The sequence below is a fragment of the Pelobates fuscus genome, chromosome 3 (assembly GCF_036172605.1).
Source record: "Pelobates fuscus isolate aPelFus1 chromosome 3, aPelFus1.pri, whole genome shotgun sequence".
Lineage (NCBI taxonomy): Eukaryota > Metazoa > Chordata > Amphibia > Anura > Pelobatidae > Pelobates > Pelobates fuscus.
The window spans coordinates 178,326,758-178,354,111 of record NC_086319.1 but is presented as its reverse complement, the minus strand read 5'-3'; the positions used below and the strand labels follow the sequence as shown (position 1 = coordinate 178,354,111).

The 27,354-nt window shown below is 45.3% G+C and overlaps 1 protein-coding gene across 5 annotated transcripts in view; it reads left to right on the top strand.

The window, feature by feature from the left end:
- Nucleotides 1–5,276: 5,276 nt before the first annotated feature.
- PWWP2A (PWWP domain containing 2A) overlaps nt 5,277–27,354 on the top strand; it is a 38,540-nt gene continuing 16,462 nt past the window's right edge. For 2 of the 5 annotated variants that reach the window (XM_063447773.1, XM_063447772.1), the window contains exon 1: nt 5,281–8,868. In XM_063447773.1, the coding sequence (XP_063303843.1) occupies nt 5,441–8,868 (3,428 nt within the window). In that variant the 5' untranslated portion in view covers nt 5,281–5,440. Of the gene's footprint in view, nt 8,869–27,354 lie in introns of all 5 variants that reach the window. The other 3 variants (XM_063447774.1, XM_063447775.1, XM_063447776.1) reach the window with 3 other exon arrangements.

Genomic DNA, 27,354 nt, shown 5'->3' with positions numbered 1-27,354 from the left:
CCCTCTTCCTCGCCTCAGTTTGCGGACAATCTCCGCTCGGTTAAGGGCAAGGAAGATATTTTACAGGAAAAATTGCAGGTTGAGGTGCAGGCGGGTCGCATGGCTGGCCCATTTATTGCACCTCCCTTTCCTAACTTACGGGTTTCCCCTCTGGGCTTGGTTTTCAAAAAGGACCCAGGTTCCTTTCGGTTGATCCAACACCTGTCCTATCCGTCGGGTGAGTCGGTAAATGATGCCATTGGCAAGGACATTTGTCGCGTGCGATATGCCTCTTTTGATAGGGCTTTGGAGTTGGTTCGTCGGGCCGGTCCCGGTGCTTTGTTGGCGAAGTCTGACATAGCATCAGCTTTCCGTCTTTTGCCGGTTCATCCCTCCTGTTTTCACCTATTAGGCTGTTTTTTTCAAGGGGTTTTTCACTACGACATGTGTTTACCCATGGGTTGTTCTATTTCTTGTTTTTATTTTGAAATGTTTTCCTGTTTTATGGATTGGGTAATGAGGCAGGAGGCGGGTCTGGAATCGGCTACTCATTACTTGGATGATTTTCTTTTAAACACATTTAGGGCAGTCATGGGATACTTCGGGGTCCCCGTCGCGGAGGCTAAGACGGTGGGCCCGGTTCAGGTCCTGTCGTTTTTAGGGATTGAGATCGACTCTGTCGGTATGGTTTTCCGGCTGCCAGATAAAAAGTTGTCGGTCCTCTTGAGGCTGATTGACCTGGTTCGTGGGGCGAGGAAGGTTCAGTTGCGACAAATGCAGGTGCTCCTGGGGCACTTGGCTTTCGCGTGCCGAGTTCTTCCCATGGGACGTGCGTTCTGCAGGCGCCTTTCTCTATCCACGGTAGGGGTTCGGGAGCCTTTTCATTGTATCCGAGTCACGAGGCGGCTGCGCGCGGACCTCCAGGTGTGGAGCTCCTTTTTGGAGCGATACAATGGGCGCTCCTGAGGCGGCGTCTAACGCAGAGTTGAACCTTTTCACGGACGCGTCCAGCTCCGTGGGGTTTGGGGCATACTTTCAGGGTCAGTGGTGCGCAGAGGCATGGCCGGCACACTGGCTGGGCTTGGATGTTATGCGCAACCTGACGTTTTTAGAGCTGTTTCCCATCGTGGTCTCTTTGGAGCTCTGGGGGGAGGATCTAGGCAACAGGACAGTGGTTTTTCACACGGACAACATGAGTGTTGTCCATGCGATTAACCGTTCAACCGCCAGTTCCTCTCCAGTTCTTGCGCTACTGCGACGGTTGGTACTTCTTTCATTAAAGTTTAATGTTTGGATTAAAGCGTGTCATGTTCCGGGCGTTCATAACGTGGTAGCTGACTCTCTTTCTCGGTTTCAGTGGGACCGTTTTCGGGAGTCGGCTCCAGCCGCGGAGGCAGTGGGTATCCGATGCCCGGTTTCCTTATGGGAGATCGATTTGGAGGATTGAGAGGCTTGGTGTCGGACTCCTTAGCTGACTTTTCCTGGAAGGCATATCAAGCCGTCTGGCGGACATGGCTGTCCTCATTTTCGCAGAGCCTGGTGCTGGGGTCGGAGTCCGGGCGATTGGAGGCGACTCTAATAATGTTGGAGTCGATGTTTGCGCAGGGTAAGTCTTGCTCTGCGGACGAGAAGGCATTAACTGCCCTGTCCTTTCTGTGCAGGTTTATGGGTTGGCAAGACGTTTCTCGGTGGTTCGGAATTCAGCGAGTTATCCGGGGGTGGAGACTTCGGAGGGTCCCAGACCGCCGCCGCCCGGTGTCTGCCGACTTGCTGGGACGGATTAATGTGGCTCTGGGGGCAGTTTGTTTCTCAGATTACGAAGCCTCATTATTTTGGGTTGCGTTTTCATTTTGTTTTTTTGGAGCATTTAGGGTGGGCGAGTTGGTTGCTCGCAACCGTAGGTCGGTTGGGCCTCTGCTGCTGTCGGATATCCGGTGGTCTGAGGACTATGTAGATGCTTTCATAAGTCGTTCCAAGACGGACCAGGTAGGTAGGGGTTCATGGGTACGTATCGGGGCTACGGGCGGCAGTTTATGTCCAGTCCGTCTTTGCTCAGTCTATTTGCAGATTAGGCCGTTGGGGTGTCTCTCCTTTTTGGTTCATAGGGATGGGTCCCCCCTCACTCGTTATCAATTCTCAGCCAGGTTCCGCGTTGCCTTGGATCCTCGTCATTACTCTGCTCACTCTTTCCGTATAGGGGCGGCCACCCAGGCTAGTTTGTGGGGTTTCTCGGACGCAGCGATCCAGCGCTTGGGTAGATGGAGGTTCACGGCGCTATAGGTCCTATGTTAGACCTCATTTACTATAATGCATTTTCTCCGTAGGTCCTCGGCCCCGCTGCATTTGGATTCTGGGACATTCATACGTATATTGGGCAGCGCGGCGAGCTGAGGAGCGGCCCTACGGGAGAAATTTGGGTGTTTCCTATGAGATGGCAGGGTAAGGTGGATGGGTATTAGGGGTATGTTGTGGCAGCAGCTGTATGCCGAATGCGTATCCCTTCGGAGGTACGTGTCGGGCCAGTGACTCTGGTGCTTCATGCAGGGGGAAATGACCTAGGGTGCAGTAGGTCAGTGGACCTCCTGCATGCGATTAGACACGATCTGGCTAGGTGTATGGCTCTTTTCCCCGATTTGACCCTTATTTGGTCGGACATAGTGTCCAGGCCGTGTTGGCGTTCGCTGCCTCATGCCAAGGGTGTTGAGCGTAGTAGGCGCAAGCTGAACGTGGCCATTGGTAAGTTTGTCCGCCGGCTGGGCAGTTTTGTAATTAGGCACAGGGAGCTGGAAGGGGACAATTCCAACCTGATGCGAAAGGATGGGGTACACCTCTCCCTCATAGGGTTGGATATCCTGAATGCGGGTCTTCAGGCGGGTATTGAGGAGGTGCTGGCTGCGGGGGGCGCGGTTCCTTCCAGGGGAGTAGGTAGGGAGGAACCGCGGTGGCGGTAGTCCTGGCCAGCGAAGAGGTTCGGAGGAAAGTGCCCAAGTGGCTTGGGGAGTCGCAGCCTGCTGAGAGCTGATGGCGGGGGCTCTCAGCAGGCTGCGGACTCGTGGAATTCATTTGATAGAGCTGTCTGTTGGTAATCCCCCAACAGCTGACAGGTTGTGGACGCTGGTGATTTATGTGAATTTTGTTAATAAAGCTGTGGCCGTTGCCCTTACCCATACAAAAGGTGTTGTGTATTTATTGGGCAACGGGTGGTGGGAGTTTTGGTCCGGGTCAGCAGTCAAGTACCTCCCTGGAAATCTTAAGGAAGGGAGGACATGACTGCTGGCAGGGATAAGGGGTTGGGTTATAGGGGATACATTGTGGCACATGGGGGGCATAAAAATGGGGGAAAATGGGAGGGTACTCACCAGTTCCCCGGGCAGAGGTGTAGTGCTACTAGCTTCCCGCCCGCCCACCCAAAAAAGTGTTTATGATGGTGCTGTTTGGTTGTGTGCTGTTGTTTCTTTGTTTTGTCACAGCTCGCGGTAGTCCTGGCCAGCGAAGAGGTTCGAAGGAAAGTGCCCAAGCGGCTTGGGGAGTCGCAGCCTGCTGAGAGCTGATGGCGGGGGCAGGCTGCATCGGACTCGTGGGATTCATTTGATAGAGCTGTCTGTTGGTAATCCCCCAACAGCTGACAGGTTGTGGACGCTGGTGATTTATGTGAATTTTGTTAATAAAGCTGTGGTCGTTGCCCTTACCCATACAAAAGGTGTTGTGTATTTATTGGGCAACGGGTGGTGGGAGTTTTGGTCCGGGTCAGCAGTCATGAGTATTCTTGAATGCGTGCATGTGTGTATCTGGCAGTATGTATCTTGGTGTGTGTATTTGTTAGTGTGTATCTCTGAGTCTAGGAGTGTAATGTGCATGTGTCGGGGGAAGCACATAAGTAGAAAGGAGACCACAGAGCAGAAAAGAGAAGGGATATAAAATAGCGTTCAATATGTAAAAATAGGGATGTAGAAATAGTACTTGAACAAAGCAGACATCTTTACTATAAGTTCTGCAGCATACAGAAAAACATTTCCCCCCCTAGTCCAAGAAGCTGAAACTGAAGAAATTAGTGTGTTTACGCAACTGTCACAGAAAAGGCTTAAGGGGAAACAAATTCCATGTTTGATATAGACTCTTCAATTGTTATGGGCCTGGACTATGCCTGTATGTACTCCCTATGCTGGGTGTGAATTGCTGGTATAGCAAAACATTTAGTAGGTAAGCCCCACAGCAAAAGTTGGACCCTACAGCACCTCAGCCTCCTGCATGTAATATTACATCCATAATATCTGTGTGCACACAAGCAGTAAAATCGCATTTATTAATATCCATTGGAAAATAACTTGTAGTGTGACAGAGGACGAGAAGGTTACAGACTGGGCATGTTTCACACTGTGACCATGGAAGAGTGTCCTGGAGGAGTGTGGAAGCTGGCCTCTTTATTTTATCAAACATCTTGGAGGATACAGAGATAGTTCAATTACTATAAATATTTTAATGTTAGAACATTTCAAAGCAGCCACCAGATATCAGCTGTGTCCTACTGTGTCCAAAAGAAACAGGAAAGTGCGTCCATGACACTGCACAGCTTTTCAGCACCCCCACGAAATACCAGGGCAGCAGGACCCTGGACTCTTTCTTCACTAAAGGGAAACCAGCCCCCTATCCCCCTTCTTTCTCACTCCCCCCTCACTAAAGGAGGATGTAAGCTACAACTGGTGGAGAAGAGATATCAGTCAATGTATGTGTGTCAGCTTGAGGATGTGTGAATTCATTGTGTCTGTTTCTGTTAATTATGTGTGTAATTTAGTTTGAATGCGTTTTGCAAAATGCATGCAATTAAAAAAATGTATAAATATTTTTTTTATGAGTTTTATTACATGCATTATACATATATATAGTTATTATATTTATTATATATATATTTACATAGCTATTAGTTGACTATTGGGTTGTGCAAAAAAACAAACAAACAGATGCTTTTCACAGGAAATGCATAGTTCTCATGTTTGTATTAGCTGCACAGCATTCACCATTATCAAACATAGCCTCTGGTTTGCCATCACTCCAAGGCCATGCGGTACAGCTGTGCTATTACTGGTGGTTGGTTCGTATCCTAGCAACAAGACCACAGGAGGGAAAGTGATTGACACGAGCATGGCCTTGTGCGCTGCACGTTCCCAAAATGATTGGCATGCAGATCGACCAATGGAACGTGGCTCGTGCATTACCCATCAGCCAATGGTGGCTTAGCTTTCATTTTTTAACACAGGAAAAAAATCAGCTGGGCGGGACTCGCGGCAGCCAACAAAAAGCGGCTTTCAGAGTGTGGCTGTGTGATTGACGTTTGTCTTGCTGCCGCACGGCCAATCGGAACGCGTGTTTATGCCCCGGGGGCGGGCTTGTTCCAGTCTCTCAGGACGAGGAGGCTGAGGATCGATTCTCCCGTGTGAGGGGGGGGCGAGAAGCGAAAGAGAAAATGGCGGCCGTTGCTGGTGCGCCTGGGCCGGGAGAGGGAGGCGAAGCGGCAGAGCCAGACAGTGATAATATCCCCGTAGGAGGCCGGCTGTCCGAACCGGAGCCGCAGTGTGTGCAGTCCGAGCCGGAGCTGAGTCTGTCACCCGCTCGCACTGCCTGGGAGAGCCAGTGTGCGGCTCAGCATGGGAGCGAGGCCGCTCTGCAGCTCGGAGAGCAGGGACTCGCACTGCCTGACCTGCTGCTCGCTGCCGGCCCTGCCATAACCCACCCAGAGGCCGAGTCTGCGTCTCCCGACACCCCCGAGGGAGCAGAGAGACCGCCAGGCGGCACCGAGGATGGCATCGCAGACATTGAGATGGGGCCCCTGAAGGCCGAGCTAGTGGAGGAGACCCCTGGGGAGGAAACTATGCAATGGAGAGAAAGCTGGGAGTCTGTACCTCCGGCACAGGAACAGCACTGCATGCCAGGCCAGGCCGAGCCAGATGGGATGGAGCTGGAAGAAAATACTGCATTCATGCAGGAGGAGAGTACCATAGACAGCCTCCCTGGCCACCCCCCTGAGGATATAGAGATGAGACCCGTATCAATAACCGAAGAGAGCGAGGAAAGTTCCCAGGGATTCACAGAACCGATAAAGGGTGTTTTGGAGGCGCCCTTCACAGAGGGACCTGTTCCAGTGGAGCTGGTGACAAAACCAGGTCTTGAACCAGTTGAGCAAATGGAAAACTCCGTTAATGAGGGAATTGGACTTGTAGGAGACCCAGAAAGGCTAGTTACAAGCCAAGCCTTTATGGAGTTTGGGCTAATAAGTAACTCAGACATTGGGAAGTTTGGAGCATTGAAAAATTGGGTCCCTGATAAAGTTGAAGTACAGGTGTCAGCCCCTGAGAAGGTTGAGCTATTTGGGGCGCCTGTCCACGGGGAAGGGGCTGAGCTATTTGGGGCGCCTGTCCACGGGGAAGGGGCTGAGCTATTTGGGGCTCCTGCCCACGGGGAAGGGGCTGAGCTATTTGGGGCGCCTGTCCATGGGGAAGGGGCTGAGCTATTTGGGGCGCCTGTCCACGGGGAAGGGGCTGAGCTATTTGGGGCGCCTGTCCACGGGGAAGGGGCTGAGCTATTTGGGGCGCCTGTCCACGGGGAAGGGGCTGAGCTATTTGGGGCGCCTGTCCACGGGGAAGGGGCTGAGCTATTTGGGGCGCCTGTCCACGGGGAAGGGGTTGAGCTGGCCGGGGCGCCTGTCCACGGGGAAGGGGTTGAGCTGGCCGGGGCGCCTGTCCACGGGGAAGGGGTTGAGCTGGCCGGGGCGCCTGTCCACGGGGAAGGGGTTGAGCTGGCCGGGGCGCCTGTCCACGGGGAAGGGGTTGAGCTGGCCGGGGCACCTGTCCACGGGGAAGGGGTTGAGCTGGCCGGGGCACCTGTCCACGGGGAAGGGGTTGAGCTGGCCGGGGCACCTGTCCACGGGGAAGGGGTTGAGTTGGTCACAGGAGCTGACCACGGGAAAGGGGATGAGCTGGTCACAGGAGCTGACCACGGGAAAGGGGATGAGCTGGTCACAGGAGCTGACCACGGGAAAGGGGATGAGCTGGTCACAGGAGCTGACCACGGGAAAGGGGATGAGCTGGTCACAGGAGCTGACCACGGGAAAGGGGATGAGCTGGTCACTGCACCTGCCCAGGGGAAAGTGGTTCAGTTACTTGGAGTGCCTGCCCACGCAGAAGGGGTTGAGGTGGCCGGGGTGCCTGCCCACGCAGAAGGGGTTGAGGTGGCCGGGGCGCCTGCCCACGCAGAAGGGGTTGAGGTGGCTAAGACACTTGTCGAAGATGTTGAGTTGGCCAGGCTGCCTGTCGAGATTGAACTACTCAGTACTCCTGTACAAGTGCCTGCACATGACAAAGCTATTGGGTTAGTAGAAGTACCTGTACCAAAGATGGAGGTGCAGGAAGCTATGCCAGAGATTGAGGGTGGGCTAGTATGGGCTCCTGTCATAAAGAAAGCAGATGAGATAGCACAGACCCTGGTCTACAAGGAGCAGATTAAGCTAGTACAAGCACATGTCACGGAGGAGGAATTTGAGGTAGAGCGGACTCATCTTCTTGATGAAGAGCATGAGGTAGAAAATAAATCTATTCAAAACTTTGAGATTGATCAACAGTCTGTCCCAGGGGTGGGGTTTGAGGCATTACATATACTTGGCTCAGAAGAGCCAACTGAGCATGTTGAGGAAGTAGAGAAACCTATACCACATGAACCTTTAACAGAGGATGGTGATAAACTGCATAGGCTAGTCTGTGGAGAAATCCAACACACAGTGGAGATAATTCCAGTCGTAACCAGTCCGCTTGAGGAACAAAGATCTGTGAAAGGTCTGCTTATAGAGGGACTGATTTATGAGGCTGCCCACGCAATACCTGTACAAGAATATGAGAAGCAAGTGCTAGAACCAGTAAAGGCTGAACTGCCTGCTGTCCTTACTGAAGAACTTTTGTCAGACGTTGTCCCTGGAAACACACAACCTGAAATTTTGTCTGTGGAAGATGAGACTGTTATTGATCAAGCCTCTGAACAAAATCCAAGTTTGAGGTGTTTAGAAAAGTATGAGGAAATCCACCATCTCAATCCAGTCACAACACAGAATCATATTTTCCAGTCAGGTTTTGGTGAAGTAAGTGAACAATGTGATCCTTTTTCTTCACAAAAGGAAAAATGTTTCAAACCTGATGAGATGATTGAACAGTTCATTGAACCAGTTCTCAAACTGGATAAACTAACATCTGAGGAAATTTGTCATGATTTTGATTTTGTATGCCAAGCGACAATGGCACCCAAAAAAACTGCACAAATGATCAGAGACCTTGAGTGTGAATCTGCCTCTATGGACATTGAAACTTGTCACGAAAAGATTTACGAGAATAACGTCTCATTGGGCAATGCTAGACTAATCCCTCTGGGAGAAGGACTTGTTGCTTCATCAGTTACCATGGAAACTGAGTCTGGCATAGAATCTTCATCAGATTGCATTCATATAGAGGCTCACTCTCAAGAGGTTAATGGAGATGCTGTTTATAGGGACCTTGAACAGGTTACTTGTGAAAAAGGTGCCAAGTCTAACTCTGTAACTGGAGAGATTCTAGTAGATGAACAGACTACATCAAGGAGTATTGCGAGGTGTGATGGCGGCACAGACTTATGTGTGGGTGAGCCAAGAAAATCTGCCTCTAATCCTCACCCACAGAGGCTTTCAGATGACTCCCTAAGCTACTGCCCCTCTGTAGGAAACCCTGATATGCTGGTCATAGGAGGGATTGATGGCCTATCTCTTGGCTCACATGTCCAAGTCACCCTTGATCACATCATACAGGATGCACTGGTGGTTTCATTTCAGCATGGAAATAGACTCTTCTCAGGGGTGTTAATGGATTTGTCAAAAAGGTATGCATTGCACTTGGAAATAAAATGTGTTTAAATTAAATTGAGGAGAAATTGTATAATGGTAAACTGATATAACTACATTTGGTTGGGTTTCAGTATACTTAAATAACTTGTATAGTTAGGTTAGTGAAACTGCTACAATGATTATACTATGCAACCTCTTAAAGGAACACTTTATTGTTAGGAATACCAGTTTTCCTCTGCCATGCAGTTATGTTGCTTAAAGTGCCCATATAATGTGCTAAGAATACTTGCTGGCCCTTGAATAATGAAAATTCCATACCTTCATGAAGTGTTTACTTAAAGGGGCACTATAGGGTCATTAGGGCCTCCCCTCCTGCTGGGCTTCAACATCTTTTCTCCAGCGCCAGGCTCCCTCTGTGCTGGGGAACTCTCACTCCCTGCCAACGTCCAATCCAAATGCGCATGCGTGGCAAGAGCAGTGTGCACATTCAAAGAGCCCGTATGAAAGCATTCCTCAATGCTTTCCTATGGACGTCCAGCGTCAGTGAGAATCGCGGAAGCGCCTTCAGCGGCTGTCAGTGAGACAGCCACTAGAGGCTGGATTAACACTCTGTGAAACATAGCAGTTTCTCTGAAACTGCTGTTTTCAGCTGCAGGGTTAAAACTAGAGGGACCTGGCACCCAGACCACTTCATTGAGCTGAAGTGGTCTTGGTGCCTATAGTGGTCCTTTAAGTGTGAGTTGCTGAAAGTCAAAGTGAATTTAAAATTGTAAGCCAAAATAGGACGGTGACAAAACTTGTGAGCGGAAAAGTGTAATGGAAAGATTGCACTACATAAGTGAATAACCCAGTTTGCAAAGTTACAAGTGTGTAGGGTAGATCACCTTTAGAGTCCTAAATTTAGAAGATCATACTGCTGCTAGAGCTGTGGTCTGGTTAGCCACTCTAAATGTGACATCCATTTCTCTCAAAGGTGTCTTAGTGAATAATACTGTTTAGTGAAGGTATTCCTTTGATAGTGGCCCTGATGTGTGGGTGATTAGAAGGACCTCTTCAGGTATCCTACAGAACTTGATCTTTGTGACCAGTGAAATTGGCAATGTATAAACTAAAGTTTACTTACATTTTAATTTAGATTTTTCTGGATCCATTGTGGGAGCCTGCTTGTGTACCATTTCACTGGTCCGCATAGCTGTACTAGAGTGACAAGAATGCAAACAAATATTCCTCTCACTATAGCTGTAATATCGCTATTTAGGCCCATAGCCCACGTTTAACCTATGTAAAAGGAAAGTTAAAGGGACACTCCAGGCACCCAGACCACTTCTGCCCATTGGAGTGGTCTGGGTGCCAACTCCCACTACCCTTAACCCTGCAACTGTATTTATTGCAGTTTTCATAAACTGCAATAATTACCTTGCAGGGTTAACTCCTCCTCTAGTGACTGTCTACTAAAGGGCACCTCCTGGTTCATAGCACAGGTTTTCTGTGCTATAGCGTCGCTGGACGTCCTCTCGCTATGTGAGGACCTCCAGCGTCGCTCAATTCCCCATAGGAAAGCATTGTAAAGCATTTTCAATGCTTTCCTATGAAGAGCTCTAATGCGCATGCACGGCATTGTTGTGCATGCGCATTAGGTCTCCTCAGCCGGCGGGTGGGATCAGTCTCCCCGCCGGCTGACGTAATAAGGAGCAGCGGCGACCCAAAACCACTGCCGAGGGACATCGGCGGGGGTCTCAGGTAAGTCACTGAAGGGGTTTTAACCCCTTCAGCAACCGGGGATGGGTGGTGGGAGGGAGAGGGGACCTGCAGTGCCAGGAAAACTGTTTTTCTGGCACTGGAGCGTCCCTTTAACTCCCCTTTTAATCCAGTACCACCTATAACAGCCCTTTCTTGGCTGAGATCATTAAAACTGACGATCCCTCCATATTTCCTATGGTAAAGCATTAGGAGGCTATTGCGCATGTGCAGCAAAATGCCGCGCTGGCCAATTAGCATCTCTTCATATAGATGCATTGAATCAATTCATCTCTATGCAGAATTTAAAGTGTCCCCATGCAGAGTGTGAAGACACTGACCCAGGAAGTACCACTACTGGCTGTCTGAGTGACTGCCACTGGAGGTTTCCCTAGGCAGTAATGTAAAAGCAGTGTTTACATTAAAATGCCTGCAGGGACACGTTGTAGACACCAGAACAACTACATTAAGCTGTGGTTGTTCTGGTTACTATAGTGTCCCTTTTAAAGGGACAGTCCAGGCAGCTAAACAAGTTAAGCTTAAATGAAAGCCAATAAGCTCAAAATAGTTGTGGCTAGTTTTTCTTTCAATTCAGTGTAGTTTTGCTGTTTTCAGCAGTGTAACCCAGCCTCGGTAGTCACCCCTCTCTCACATTTCAACATGTTCCTAATTCCCAGTCTGAAAGAAACATACATTTTGCAGCTAATGGAAATAGAGGCATGTCTTATTTAGTGTAAGGAATGCTCACAGCACAGACGGCACTGCAGCTAGAGCCCATATGTGCTCCGCCACCTTGTAATGCAAGTAATACATTCTCCTGCAGCTCCTGTCAGCCACCCTCACTACCCACAGTTAACCCCTTCCCAACCAGTCCCTTTTAACCAACCTCACTACCCAATGTTAACCCCCAGATAGAGAGAGAGAGAGAGAGAGAGAGAGAGAGAGAGAATGTGTGTGTGTGTATATATATATATATATATATATATATATATATATATATTTTTGAGATGACCTAAAATATATAGTGTCGTGTATATGACCCTATATGTGGTGAGTAAGTGTGTGTGTGTGTTAGATATGGTTTGTAAGTTCTAGTGTCTGAATGCTGAGGACTCCGAGGAGGCTTGGTCAGGTATTGTGGGCATGTGTTGAGCTCAGTAAAGATCCTGCACGCAGAGTAAGGCGTGTCATTACTGGAGCATGGCCATCTGTGGACAGCCTGGCTGAAATGCAGGGAGAAAGAAAAGGGGGCTATGACATGAAATCAGAGGAGCAGTTTGATCAACCCTGCAGGAAAGTCAATGTTTTCTTTGCAGTGTTACCCTACCTCTAGTGGCTGTCATACTGACAGCCATTAGAGGTGCTTCTGTTGTAGTGCATGTGCACCAGCCTCCCAATGCATTGTAAAGCATTGGATTGGCTGAGGTCATGTTGCTGATGGTTCAGAAGAGTAGTCCAAGCTCGAGATAAAAAGTAGCTTGGACTACTCTACTGAACTATCCTACCGAACAAACATCAGAGCTTTTTATATCCTTGAGTGGGGATTGTTCCACTTCGTGCCATTTAAACCAGAGCTGGACTTAAAGCTCTGTAGATAGTGAGTAGTTTTATCTTTATATACCCAATATTTCATATTATAACATACTGCACCATTGGAGTCTTCTTTGTCTTCTGCTTTTTTCGCATATCCACTTAGAGACAATAAGTCTGCATCTGAGACTATATATTTCACTCCCTGCAGTATAAGGATATTTCCCTCCGGACGCAGAACAACTTTGTATTTTGGACTGTTTTGCAGTACTGCTTGGACTTTTATCATTTATACAAGTATTGTTTTCAATTATTTTTAGGCGCACCTTTTCTCTTTTTTTCTTTTATGCAGTAGGATTATGCACGGGAATTGAAGTGGCTTGGGTCTTTATGACTCTGCAGTGTTAAATCCCCCTTTGGTGGCTGTCATACAATACAGATGCTTCCGTGGCACTGACAGAGAAAAACACTGTCTCGTGACGTGGAAGCCCCTGTGGGAAAGCATTGCTTAAATGCTCTCCTATGGGGAAACTAAGATGTGCTTGTTTGAGGAGCATGGAATTGGCGTCAGTAGAGGAAGCCATGCCTGTTCTGTAACCTAGCGGGAGGTCTCCAACATGTCTTGGCATTGGAATAAAGTAAGTAAAATCATGAATTTATTTTCATGAAATGGGAGGAGGTGACAGGTTTGTATTCCTGACATTTTATTATTTTTTTCCACCTTTTAAAGGGACATTATTTTATTTATAAAGCACCTTCAGATTCCGTAGCGTTGTACAATGGGTGGACTAACATACATGTAACTGTAACCAGACAACTGGATGTACAGAAACAGAGGTGGAGGGCCCTGCTCAATGAGCTTACATTCTAGAGGAATATAATTTCTAATTAGTGGGGTAATAGCTGCTTGAGGAGACATCTGACTGCTATTTTGGGGTCAAGAAGGAATTTTTTCCTAGTTTGTTGCAAAATTGGAAGCGCTTCAGACTAGGTTTTTTGCCTTCTTTTGGATCAACAGCAAAAACATATGTGAGGAAGGCTGAACTTGATGGACGCTAGTCTCTTTTCAGCTATGTAAATATGTAAGGAAGTGGGAAATAGTGACACAAAGGGTAACATTTAGTAGGGGTACGAAGTAGGTTGTTGGTGAAGTATTCTTGGTATCGCTTAGTAGGTAATTTTGACAGTTGCAGGAGAGGAGTCATGGGGGGTGCGGGATAAAAACCTTCTAAAAGTTTAATTGATATGCTTTCTTGAAGTGTTTTCAATGATTTTTTTTTTTTCTGAATGAGTGGAAACTGGGTGGAAGTCTTACTGGGAAGGGAGTTCCACAGAGGAGGTGCAGCCCCGGATAAATCTTGGAGGCGTGCATTAGAGGTGGGAGTATGGACATGAGGGGTGAAGAAGTTGGAGTCAAAAATAACACCCAGGCAGCGAGCCTGTAAGGTAGAGGTGATGGTAGCGCCGTTGACTTGGAGGGAGACAGACATGGGAGTGGTAACACTTGAGGGAGGAAAGAAAGTTGTGTTTTGGACAGGTTGAGTTTAAGGAAGTGAGCAGCCATCCAGTTGGAAATCGCAGAGAGGCAATCAGAGACACGAGTCAAGATGGGCAGGGAGAGATCAGGAGGGGACAGGCAGATTTGCGTGTCATCTGCATAGAAATAATGGAAGCCAAAGGAGCTGATGAGTTTACCAAGGAAGGCGGTATAGATAGAGAACAGTAGGGCACCAAGGACAGAACCTTGGGGGACACCGACAGAGTGGTTGGGGGGAAGAGTCAGAGAAAGACGCACTGGGAGAAGTAGGAGGAGCACCAGGAGAGAGCAGTATCCCGTATAGCAAAATTATGGAGAATGCAGAGAAGCTGTTGATGATCAGTGTCAAAGGCGGCAGAAAGATCAAGGAGAATTAGGATAGAGTAATGGCAGAAATTTAGCAGCAATTAAATTGTTGGATACTTTGGTCACAGCGCAACATAAATTTATAGTGGAGGACATAATAATCACTCCTCTCAATAAAGTGGTCTACATGCAGTATCCTCGTTTCATCCCTACCATGTAAAACATTGGTGCTCTGCAGAAATACACTTATAATTAATTTACACACGTGTATATAATATATATATAATAACTATATATATTGTGTGTGTGTGTGTGTGTGTGTATATATATATATATATATATATATAATTATAGAATACGAATAATAAATAATTTAAATTAAATTAAAAATAATAATAAAAATTAAAAAAATTTATATTTCTATACGAAATTTTATTCTAACTGTATTTTGATATTAATATATATATATTTATATCAAAATACACTTAGAATGAAATTGTATATATATCTATGTATATATAAATAAATAAAAAGAATGCGAACTATTCATATGTCCATATACAAAATTACATAAATAATTATATAAATATACACGTAGACTTCAAATATATAAATATGCATATATATTTTAATTCTACGTGTGTATTTATGTAATATTTTTACATAATTAAGTAATTTTATTGATTGCAATTTAAGGGACCTGCCTGCCAACCCAGTCCGAAAGCCCAGAGAATTTAATTTGCTTTCACTGTATTTTACCCTGTAACGTTCTACGACACCCTAAAACCTGTACATGGGGGGTACTGTTTTACTCGGGAGACTTCGCTGAACACAAATAGTGATTCAAAACAGTAAAACATATCACAGCGATGATATTGTCAGTGAAAGTGACTTTTTTGCATTTTTCACACACAAACAGCACTTTTACTGATATTGTTGTGATACATTTTCCAGTTTTGAAACACTAATATTTGTGTTCAGCAAAGTCTCCTGAGTAGAACAGGACCCCCCATGTACAGGTTTTATAGCGTTTTTGAAAGTTACAGGGTCAAATATATGGGTCAAATATTTTTACATTGAAAATGGCCAGGTTGGTTACGTTGCATTTGAGAGCGTATGGTAGCCCAGGAATGAGAATTACCCCAATGATGGCATACCATTTGCAAAAGAAGACAACCCAAGGTATTGCAAATGGGGTATGTCCAGTCTTTTTTAGTAACCACTTAGTCACAAACACTGGCCAAAATTAGCGTTCAATTTAGTTTTTTACTTTTTTCACACACAAACAAATATGAACGCTAACTTTGGCCAGTGTTTGCGACTAAAAGTCTGGACATACCCCATATTGAATACCCTGGGTTGTCTACTTTTAAAAAAATATGTACATGTGGGGTGTTATTTAGCAATTTATGACAGATAATAGTGTTACAATGTCACTATTGATACATTTTAAAAATGTATGTTTTGAAACCGCAATATCATACTTGTACTTATAGCCCTATAACATGTAAACACTGGGTATTTTTGAACTCAGGACAACATTTTGAATCTATTTAGCAGTTTTTTTTCATTCGCTTTTGTAGATGAGTAAAAGATTTTTCACATAATATTTTTTCATTTTTTTTTAAATTAAATTACATGAGATTATATAAATAATGGTATGTAAAGAAAGCCCCTTTTGTCCTGAAAAAAAACAATATATAATTTGTATGGGAACAGTAAATGAGAGAGCGGAAAATTGCAGCTAAACACAAACACCACAAAAGTGTCAAAAAGATGCTTGGTCGCAAATGTACAACATCGCAAAAAAAGTCCGGTCCTTAAGGGGTTAAATAGCAAGACACTCCTATGTTAGGTATACATGTTTGTATTCCTCATGTTGGTGTTACTTTTTAAAGTTTTTTTTTTTTTTTTTTTTCTTGTTTTTTTTTCAAGTTATGTCCAATTCCGACAAGAGACAGCCAGGGTAATCATTGCAAATGATGAGCAATAGAAATTGTTTAATTTCTCTTCTTTTGTATGTGCAATACTTTATTTGTGCTGACTGCAAAGGGCAGAGCTTGTAACAATGATTGACAGAGACCTAAAATGTGTGAGTAGGACAGAATTGTCTTCATGGAAGGTTTTTAATTGGGTTGTGGTTAGGTCTTTAGTGGAAGTGGTGGTATACCGTTAAAAGGTGTCCTTAATTCAGTTTTTGGTGTTCCTGTATTTACATGCCTTACCAAGCCTGAAACACATTGGGTTTGGATCCTGCCTTTATGCTTCGATTTTGTAACTGATAAAGTATCAGATTTTTGAGAGAAGCTGTGACGTGAAGAATTTGTTTCATTATATCTTTGAGTCTTGGAATATGCTACATTTGCAGGACCGGCTACAGACAGTTGGTGATATCCTTACCATGTGTCTGACTGGGTGTCCTCTTTTTGTAATGAAAGCTGATTGACTGCACTGAGGGATAAAAGCTGCAAGTGTCTGGACTGTGTGTAAGTGGTAAGGATGTATTTTTCTGGAATACAGGAGTGTAACTTAGAAGCTGGCTCATAGTGCAACATCTCGCAAAAAACATTTTTGTTCCAAAAAATTATTTAAATGCATTAAAGCTATATTGGTGCCCGGCGTCTCGCTTTTAGTCCATTTAATGCAACTGCAGTGTCTGTCAGTTGAACATGTCAATGTGGTTTCTGTGATAGGACAGATAATCTGCTTTTTAAGCTACACCACTGTCTCCTGTCTGTAGGGGTGAGTGTGGTCCTTGTGTCTTCATTGATGGGACATATATGGTATCTATGTAATTTTTTTTTTTGATGTTTGAAAGAGGGCATTTCATTTCTCTCTTTTTCTTTTTTTTTTTTTTATATAATCTCTGCGGTCTCTGAACAAGCACAAGTGCAAATGTGGCTCTAGAGAAGATAGACTTCCACAACTTGGATGTCCTTTGTATATCCATGTCTGAAAGAGAAGTCTTACAGCTGAAGCATTTTTTTCCTCCCTCCTTTAAATCCCTAAGATTACTAGCCACTATGGGCTACAAATTGATAGGGGACCTACCTGCATTTGGTGTTTAGGCACATCTAGAAATTAATAGGGCATTATGCTTTAATTAAATATTGAATGCCTAATACAGGTCACCTGCTAAATAGGGATAGACCAATATTATCGGACGATATTACAGATTTTGTCAAATATCGGGGTCTGCCACTTTTGATACAGACTATTGGCGATAATGTAAGAGGCAGCAGTGGCCCAGCGCAAGCAAGGCCGGTGTTTCCATAAAGCAGAACACGCGGCTGCATTAGGTCGTACCAGCTCCGAGAGCACAAGAATAGAGTGACTGGCAGGAAGGAAGTGCACAGCACTCGCCCTACCAGTCACTCAATGTAGTGTGGTCGAGTGGAGCAGAGCGGACTGCGGTACAGGGTCTTCAGTTTCCTGTACCTGGCCGGACTGACGGGAAATGCTCAGAGAGAGATGGCTATCGGCCTAAAAGTTCAGATTATCTGTATCCATATCAGTTGATCCCTACTGCTAAATGTTTGTATCTGAGCTAATTTCCAGGATCCAATACTTTTTAAATATAGTGGTTAACGTTCATATAATCCAATACAATTTACATTACTTTTATTAGTGATCGACTGACTATCAGTCTGGCCCATATTCTGTATTTTCAGCAATATCGTTATATGCCAATAAAGATACCGATATTGTTGCTCCCCTGTCTGGCTCTCGCGAGTCCTGCGGCCGTCAGAGCCTTGCCGCGGGTTACCATGACAATGCAGCACAAAGGCTGCGAGAGTTAGACAGACAGGGGAGCTGCTGGGAAGGTAAGTAAGAGTGTGCTGGGCTCCCCAGGGAAGGCCATATCCCCCCTCCCTGGCCAGGTAAGGAGCAGGGAGGGGGGACTAAAACTTAATTTAAAAAAAATTAATAAAAATGGGGCCCTCCCCATTTTACACACCTAACATGCACACTCTGCATTCATTATGTACACACTGCATACACTACACAAACATACTGCATTCATTATATACACACTACACAAACCTACTGCATTCATTATATACACACTACACAAACATACTGCATTCATTATATACACACTACACAAACATACTGCATTCATTATATACACACTACACAAACATACTGCATTCATTATATACACACTACACAAACATACTGCATTCATTATATACACACTACACAAACATACTGCATTCATTATATACACACTACACAAACATACTGCATTCATTATATACACACTACACAAACATACTGCATTCATTATATACACACTACACAAACATACTGCATTCATTATATACACTCTGCATCCACTATACACACACACGCTCTGCATCCACTATACACACACACACACACTCTGCATCCACTATACACACACACTCTGCATCCACTATATATACACACACACACTCTGCATCCACTATACACACACACACACTCTGCATCCACTATACACACACACACACTCTGCATCCACTATACACACACACACACACTCTGCATCCACTATACACACACACACACACTCTGCATCCACTATACACACACACACACTCTGCATCCACTACACACACACACACTCTGCATCCACTACACACACACACACTCTGCATCCACTACACACACACACACACTCTGCATCCACTATACACACACACACTCTGCATCCACTATACACACACACACTCTGCATCCACTATACACACACACACTCTGCATCCACTATACACACACACACTCTGCATCCACTACACACACACACACACTCTGCATCCACTACACACACACACACTCTGCATCCACTATACACACACACACACTCTGCATCCACTATACACACACACACACACACACTCTGCATCCACTATACACACACACACACACACTCTGCATCCACTATACACACACACACACACACTCTGCATCCACTATACACACACACACACACACTCTGCATCCACTATACACACACACACACACACTCTGCATCCACTATACACACACACACACACTCTGCATCCACTATACACACACACTCTGCATCCACTATACACACACACTCTGCATCCACTATACACACACACTCTGCATCCACTATACACACACACTCTGCATCCACTACACACACACACACACACACTCTGCATCCACTACACACACACACACACACTCTGCATCCACTATACACACACACACACTCTGCATCCACTATACACACACACACTCTGCATCCACTATACTCACACACACTCTGCATCCACTCCACACACACACACACTCTGCATCCACTACACACACACACACACTCTGCATCCACTCCACACACACACACACTCTGCATCCACTACACACACACACACACTCTGCATCCACTATACACACACACACACTCTGCATCCACTATACACACACACACACTCTGCATCCACTATACACACACACACACTCTGCATCCACTATACACACACACACACACTCTGCATCCACTATACACACACACACACTCTGCATCCACTATACACACACACACACACTCTGCATCCACTATACACACACACACACTCTGCATCCACTATACACACACACACACACTCTGCATCCACTATACACACACACACACACTCTGCATCCACTATACACACACACACTCTGCATCCACTATACACACACACTCTGCATCCACTATACACACACACACTCTGCATCCACTATACACACACACACACTCTGCATCCACTATACACACACACACACACACTCTGCATCCACTATACACACACACACTCTGCATCCACTACACACACACACTCTGCATCCACTACACACACACACTCTGCATCCACTACACACACACACACTCTGCATCCACTACACACACACACACTCTGCATCCACTACACACACACACACACTCTGCATCCACTACACACACACACACACTCTGCATCCACTACACACACACACACACTCTGCATCCACTATACACACACACACACACACTCTGCATCCACTATACACACACACACACACACTCTGCATCCACTATACACACACACACACACACACTCTGCATCCACTACACACACACACACTCTGCATCCACTACACACACACACACACACTCTGCATCCACTATACACACTCTGCATCCACTATACACACTCTGCATCCACTATACACACTCTGCATCCACTATACACACTCTGCATCCACTATACACACTCTGCATCCACTATACACACTCTGCATCCACTATACACACTCTGCATCCACTATACACACACACACACACACACACACACTCTGCATCCACTACACACACACACACACACACACACTCTGCATCCACTATACACACACACACACACACACTCTGCATCCACTATACACACACACACACACACACACACTCTGCATCCACTATACACGCGCACACACACACACACACTCTGCATCCACTATACACAAACATGTTCTTGAAAACATAAATTCTGACTGGCATGTATATTTTGTGCATTTACCTTTTTAATAAAAGAATTCTTTTTTTGCAAAAAAAGAATTCAATAATAAACCTGTTCAGTTAACAGTAGATTTGTGTAGAAATAGTTTATTTTTAAATGGTAAGTTATCGACCTGAAAGTTCATAAATTATCGTTATCTGCTTGTAGAAACTTGTATTCTATTCCTGCTATATGGTGTGTTTTTTTTTTTTTTTTTCTTTTTGTTCTGGATTGAGCCGTATAACTTGAAAAATCTGCATTTAGGGCATATTTGGTAATTTATGCCATATTTGTGACACTGCAAAGAATCTGGAAGTCAGGATTGTTCTATTATATGGATCAGGATGGGAACTTTATTCAACAAAATGGTGCATTTCTTCTGCAAATTGATACATCAGAGGGACATTATTTTCTTTAATTTTTCTGGCTTCAGCCTGGGGAGTCCAAGTAATCTGTTCCCCCATTATCCCTTTAATAATGAATATTGTAGGCAAAGAATGCAGGGATTGTCATGTAGGTTGGCTAATGCCTAGTTGCTGGGGCTTAGTTCCTTGTTGTGTAATGGTAAGCCCTTATTATGCTTTTCATAACTGCTTTACTGACTTTTAAAGACTTGTTAAACTGACATTGCAAGCACCATAACCTCTTCAGATTTATTGGCTGTGGTTTAAGGACTCTGTCGATGCAGTCTTTTATTTCTTGACAATCTTATTTTGACAAAAAAAGCTAACTTCAGAATTCAGATATTTTGGGGGTTTGTGGAATTCCGTGTGGCAATTTGCCATTAGCCCCTCTTGAAGCTGCAGAATTAATGCACACTGCTTGTATTGAAATTGTTAATGCCGATTTTCATATAGCTGAATCTTGCTTACCATTACCAATATTTTGGCCACAAAGGAAGGGGAGACTACCTTATGTCTTGCAGACTGAAGTGGTGGACTTTTGCCAGTAGTGTAATACAAACTACAGTAGCTGTTGTACTGTTATTGAAGGGACACTGTAGGTACCCAGACCACTTAATCTAATTGAAGTAGTCAAGGTACTAGTTATCGACCATTATTATTTTTTTTTAGGTCCGATACCGATAATCTGTGAACTTTCAGGCCGATAACTTTCCGATATTCTGTACATTTACCATTTTTGAAAATATAAATTCTTTCTAAAAGTAAATGCACAAAATATACATGCCACATGTAGTGGATGCAGTGTGTTTAGACAGGGAAGCTGTGTTTTGTTTGTGTAATGTATGCAGTGTATATATTTGTGTAGTGTGTGTATATAATGCAGTGTATATAATGCAGAGTGTTTGTGTAGTGTGTGTGTGTGTGTGTATAGCGAGAGTGTTTCTGTAGTGTGTATAGCGAGTGTAGTGTGCGTGAAGTGAATGCAGTGTGTATATAATGAATGCAATGTGTTTGTGTAGTGTGTGTGTGTGTGTGTATATATATATAATGAATGCAGAGTGTTTGTGTAGTGTGTGTGTATATAATGAATGCAGAGTATTTGTGCAGTGTGTGTATATAATGAATGCAGTGTTTGTGTAGGTCATTTGTGTAAAATGGTGGGGGGGGAAGCATTTTTTTTTGTCTCCCTCCCCGCTTGTTGTCTGGCCAGGGAGGGGAGCTATGCCATTTCCTGGTTGTCCGGTGGTCTGTGCAGTGGGGGCCCAGCAAGCGCTTGCTTACCTCCCAGCAGCTCCTTGTGTAAATCTCGCGACTAGCGTGCCGTGCGGAGCGTTGCCATGGTAACCCAACTCACACGACTTACACAGGGAGCGGAAGGGAGGTAAATAAGCGCATCCTGGGCCCCCGGGCTTGTAATGGGCCTGGCAGTCATGGTATGTATTATCTGCAATATCGGTATCTTTATTGGCCAATACGATATTGCAGAAAATACAGAATATCTGCCCGTCTGATAAGCGGTCGATCCCTACTAGGTACAGTGTCCCCATTTCCTTTACTGCTGCCATGTTAAACATTGCAGTTCCAGAGAAACTGCTAGCGGGCTTCCTGAAGTGAAACGGACCTTTGATCCGGGATGTGACGCTGGATGTCCTCACGCTCTGCATGAGGACCTCCAACATCAGATTCTTCCCCATAGGAAAGCATTGGTGCAACAAAGGATTGAGTATGAAATGGTTAAGCGGTTTGCTGACAAAAAAATATTCTCCCTTGCAAGACCGTGACTGAAAACCCTTCCCTTGCAGGCAGACACACAGACTTCCGACTCTAGGTTCCTTAAAGGGACACTGTAGGCACCCAGACCACTTCTGCTCATTGGAGTGGTCTGGGTGCCAACTCCCACTACCCTTAACCCTGCAAGTGTAATTATTGCAGTTTTTCATAAACTGCAATATTTACATTGCAGGGTTAACTCCACCTCTAGTGGCTGTCTATTAGACAGCCACTAGAGGTCACTTCCTGGGTTCTAGCACAGGTTTCCTGTGCTAGAGCGTCGCTGGACGTCCTCACGCTGTGTGAGGACCTCCAGCGTCGCTCAAAACCCCATAGGAAAGCATTGAAATGATTTTTCAATGCTTTCCTATGGGGAGACGTAATGCGCATGCGCGGAATTTCCGCGCATGCGCATTAGGTCTCCTCGGCCGGTGAGCGAGATCAGTCTCGCCCACCGGCCGACGTAATCACTAGGAGGAGCGTCGCGGAGGCGGAGACAGCGGCGAGGGACATCGCCGCTGTCCCAGGTAAGTCACTGAAGGGGTTTTCACCCCTTCAGTAACCGGGGATTGGTGGGTGGGAGGGAGAGGGACCCTCCAGTGCCAGAAAAACGGATCGTTTTTCTGGCACTGGAGTTTCCCTTTAAGGATCAGGGCTTTTTTCCCACGGATGCAACACGTTTGTGACCAAGATATTTTTGGCGCTTATCTTTTATCGTGCATTAATTCTACCAAAATCTTTATTTTTAAGTGCACCCATACATATTGTATATAATTTTCGATAAATCTAGACTAGGAAATTCATCCTGGCGCCTGGAATTTGTGAGCCTGTTCAGCGTCTGAGTCGACTGGCTGCCTGAGAGCAGAGGTAGGTGGGCAGGTGCGGCTGACAGTGCTGAGGCAGTGCTCTCTTCTTGCTCTGACCCCTCACATGATCTACAGGGAGACCCCAGGGAAGGGCGATCCACTCCAGCTTTCCTAAAGGTAGGGAGACTGGGTAGACCTATTCAAATAAAATCTCATTTTAAATGTTGTAGTATATGTGTGTGTGTGTGTGTGTGTGTCTGTCAATGAGTGTGTCTGTTTAGGTGACCTGCCCCCCTCCAATCACATGGGAAAGGGGTTTTTACTCACGCAGTGTTGGTGACGCCGCGTTGACCCCACCTCCATGGCTGGGATATTTAAAGGGACCCTATAGTCACCTGAACAACTTTAGCTTAATAAAGCAGTTTTGGTGTATAGAACATGCCCCTGCAGCCTCACTGCTCAATCCTCTGCCATTTAGGAGTTAAATCCCTTTGTTTATGAACCCTAGTCACACCTCCCGGCATGTGACTTGCACAGCCTTCCATAAACACTTCCTGTAAAGAGAGCCTTATTTAGGCTTTTGTTATTGCAAGTTCTGTTTAATTAAGATTTTCTTATCCCCTGCTATGTTAATAGCTTGCTAGACCCTGCAAGAGCCTCCTGTATGTGATTAAAGTTCAATTTAGAGATTGAGATACAATTATTTAAGGTGAATTACATCTGTTTGAAAGTGAAACCCCCTTTTTTTTTTTTTTTAATGCAGGCTCTGTCAATCATAGCCAGGGGAGGTGTGGCTAGGGCTGCACAAACAGAAATAAAGTGATTTAACTCCTAAATGACAGTGAATTGAGCAGTGAAATTGCATGGGAATGATCTATACACTAAAACTGCTTTATTTAGCTAAAGTAATTTAGGTGACAATAGTGTTCCTTTAATCTTGACTATCTCAGCCAATCCAATGCTTCTCCATAGGAAAGCATTGGGAGGTTATTACACATGCACAGCACAAATCAACATCTCCTTAGAGATGCATTGAATCAATGCATCCCTATGGGGAGTGTTTAATGTAGGTGTACACTGTGCAGCACTGACACAGAGCACATCTACAGGTCATCTGAGTGACTGTCATTAGAGGTGCTACTGAGCAGCAATGTAAACACTGTCTTTTGTAGGAAAGGCAGTGTATAAATTGAAAATCGTGCAGGGACATGATATAGACTTTAGTCACCAGCTTAATTTAGTTGTTTAGTTGTCCCTTTTAAGAATTGTATTTTTGAAGTTGGAAAAACCTGACTTCTAACTTCTTTAGTGGACTGCTAGATGTTGACCTAACAGAGAATTAAATAGAAATACTTTTTTTTTGTTTTCCTCTTGTTCATTGTAAATTTAATTTCTACATTCCATTTGCAAATGAAGACTTTCAAAATAGATTCACCAATTAGTCCTTATTAACGCCTTAAAGACGGCGGGCGTGCTATGCCGTCCTCTAAACGCCGGCGGGTGGCATAGCACAGTGCTCCCCAACCTTTTTATCGCCGCGGACCGGTAAACATTTGATAATTTTTCCGTGGCCCGCTTGTTTTGATTTAATAAGACAAAAAAAAAACAAAGTCACATATATTAAAAAAAACACGCAGACACATACATAGTCAGAAAATCACAAACACAGTCACATAAAGACATAGACTCAAAATTGTGTGTATGTGTGTGTGAGCGGTGCAGTGTGTGTGAGAGTTGCAGTGTTTGTGGGGCAGTGTGTGCAGTGTGTGTGTATGGGGGCAGTGTTTGTGGGGCAGTGTGTGTAGTGTGTGTATGGGGCAGTGTGTGTAGTGTGTGTATGGGGCAGTGTGTGTAGTGTGTGTATGGGGCAGTGTGTGTATGGGGCAATGTGTGTAGTGTGTGTATGGGGCAGTGTTTGTGGGGCAGTGTGTGTATGGGGACAGTGTTTGTGGGGCAGTGTATGTAGTGTGTGTATGGGGCAATGTGTGTAGTGTGTGTATGGGGCAGTGTTTGTGGGGCAGTGTGTGTAGTGTGTGTAGTGTGTGCATGGGGGCAGTGTTTGTGGGGCAATGTGTGTAGTGTGTATGGGGCAGTGTTTGTGGGGGCAATGTGTGTAGTGTGTGTATGGGGCAGTGTGTGTAGTGTGTGCATGGGGGCAGTGTTTGTGGGGCAATGTGTGTAGTGTGTGCATGGGGCAGTGTTTGTAGTGTGTATGGGGCAGTGTTTGTGGGGCAGTGTGTGTAGTGTGTGTGTGTGCAGTGTGTGTATGGGGCGTAAGGAGGCTTTTTTAAAATGTATTTAATTAAAATTAATATATTCATGTCCCCCCTCCCTTCTTACCTTTACTGGGAGGAGGGGGGACATTTCTTAGTCCCTGGTGGTCCGGTGGGGAATCCCTGGTGGTCCGGTGGTGGTGAGGTGAACTCTAGCCCAGTTACAGGGCTAGAGTTCACTCTCGCGAGATTTGGAGCGTTGCCGTGGTTACCGCGGCAACGCTCCAAATCTCGCGAGAGGAGGACCCGGAGGAGCTGCAGGTAAGAGCTTCCGGGTCCTCTCTCACTCCCCTGCCGGCTGCCAGCAATGTGCCTGCAGACCGGGGAGGGAGATCTCTGATCTCCCCTCCGGTCCGCAGGCACATTGCAGGGCTGGCACTTGGGCAATGCCAGCCCTGCATTAGCCGGCAGGCTCGCACACCCCACACCCCTGGGCGGCCCGGTACCGTTTGATCCACGGACCGGTACCGGTCCGCGGCCCGGGGGTTGGGGAACACTGGCATAGCACATCCCCTCTTGGGCCATGTGATCGCAAGGTCTTTGCGAGGACCTCACAATCACATGGATGGCATAACTGGGGAAAGGGAAAAAAAAAGAAATTTGCCAGACCTGCCTGACAACCCAGGCCAAAAGTCCAGGGAATTGAATTTTCTAGCACTATATGGGGGGTACTGTTTTACTCGAAGACTTCGCTGAACACAAATATTAGTGTTTCAAAACCGTAAAATGTATTACGATGATATTGTCAGTGAAATTTATTTTATTTCTTTTGCATTTTTCCCATACAAATGGAACTTACACGGACAATATAATTGTGATACTTTTTACTGTTTTGAAACACTAATATTTGTGTTCCGCGAAGTCTCCTGAGTATAACTGTACCCTCATGTACAGGTTTTATGGTGTTTTCAAAAGTTGCAGGGTCAAATATATAAGGCTTGCGTTTCAGTTTTTTTCACATTGAAATTCGCCAGATTGGTTACGTTGCCTTTGAGACTGTATGGTAGCCCAGGAATGTAAATTACCCCCATGATGGCATACCATTTGCAATAGTAGTCAACCCAAGGTATTGCAAATGGGGTATGTCCAGTCTTTTATTTTTTTTAGTAGCCACTTGGTCACAAACACTGGCCAAAATTGGCGTTCAAATTAGTTTTTTGCATTTTTCGCACACAAACAAATATTAACACTAACTTTGGCCAGTGTTTGTGACAAAGTGGCTACTAAAAAAGACTGGACATATTCAATTTGCAATACCTTGGGTTGTCTACTATTGCAAATTGTATGCCATCATGGGGGTAATTCTCATTCCTGGGCTACCATACAGTCTCAAAGGCAACGTAACAAAGCTGGTTAATTTCAATGTGAAAAAAAAATTACAATTGTAACTTCCCAAAACACCATAAAACCTGTACATGGGGGTACTGTTTTACACGTGGGACAAAGCTGAATAGTGTTCACCCCCTCCCCTCTTAGCCCTCTGAGAATGGGTTAAAACGTACCTTATTTCCAGCTCTCATGGGTCTGCTGGCCCCGTTGCCTTGGTGACATCATCAAAATTGGCCATGGGCAAATGCATCTCTGAGGAAAATTCTGCATCTCCATGCAGAGCGTGGGGACGCAGAACG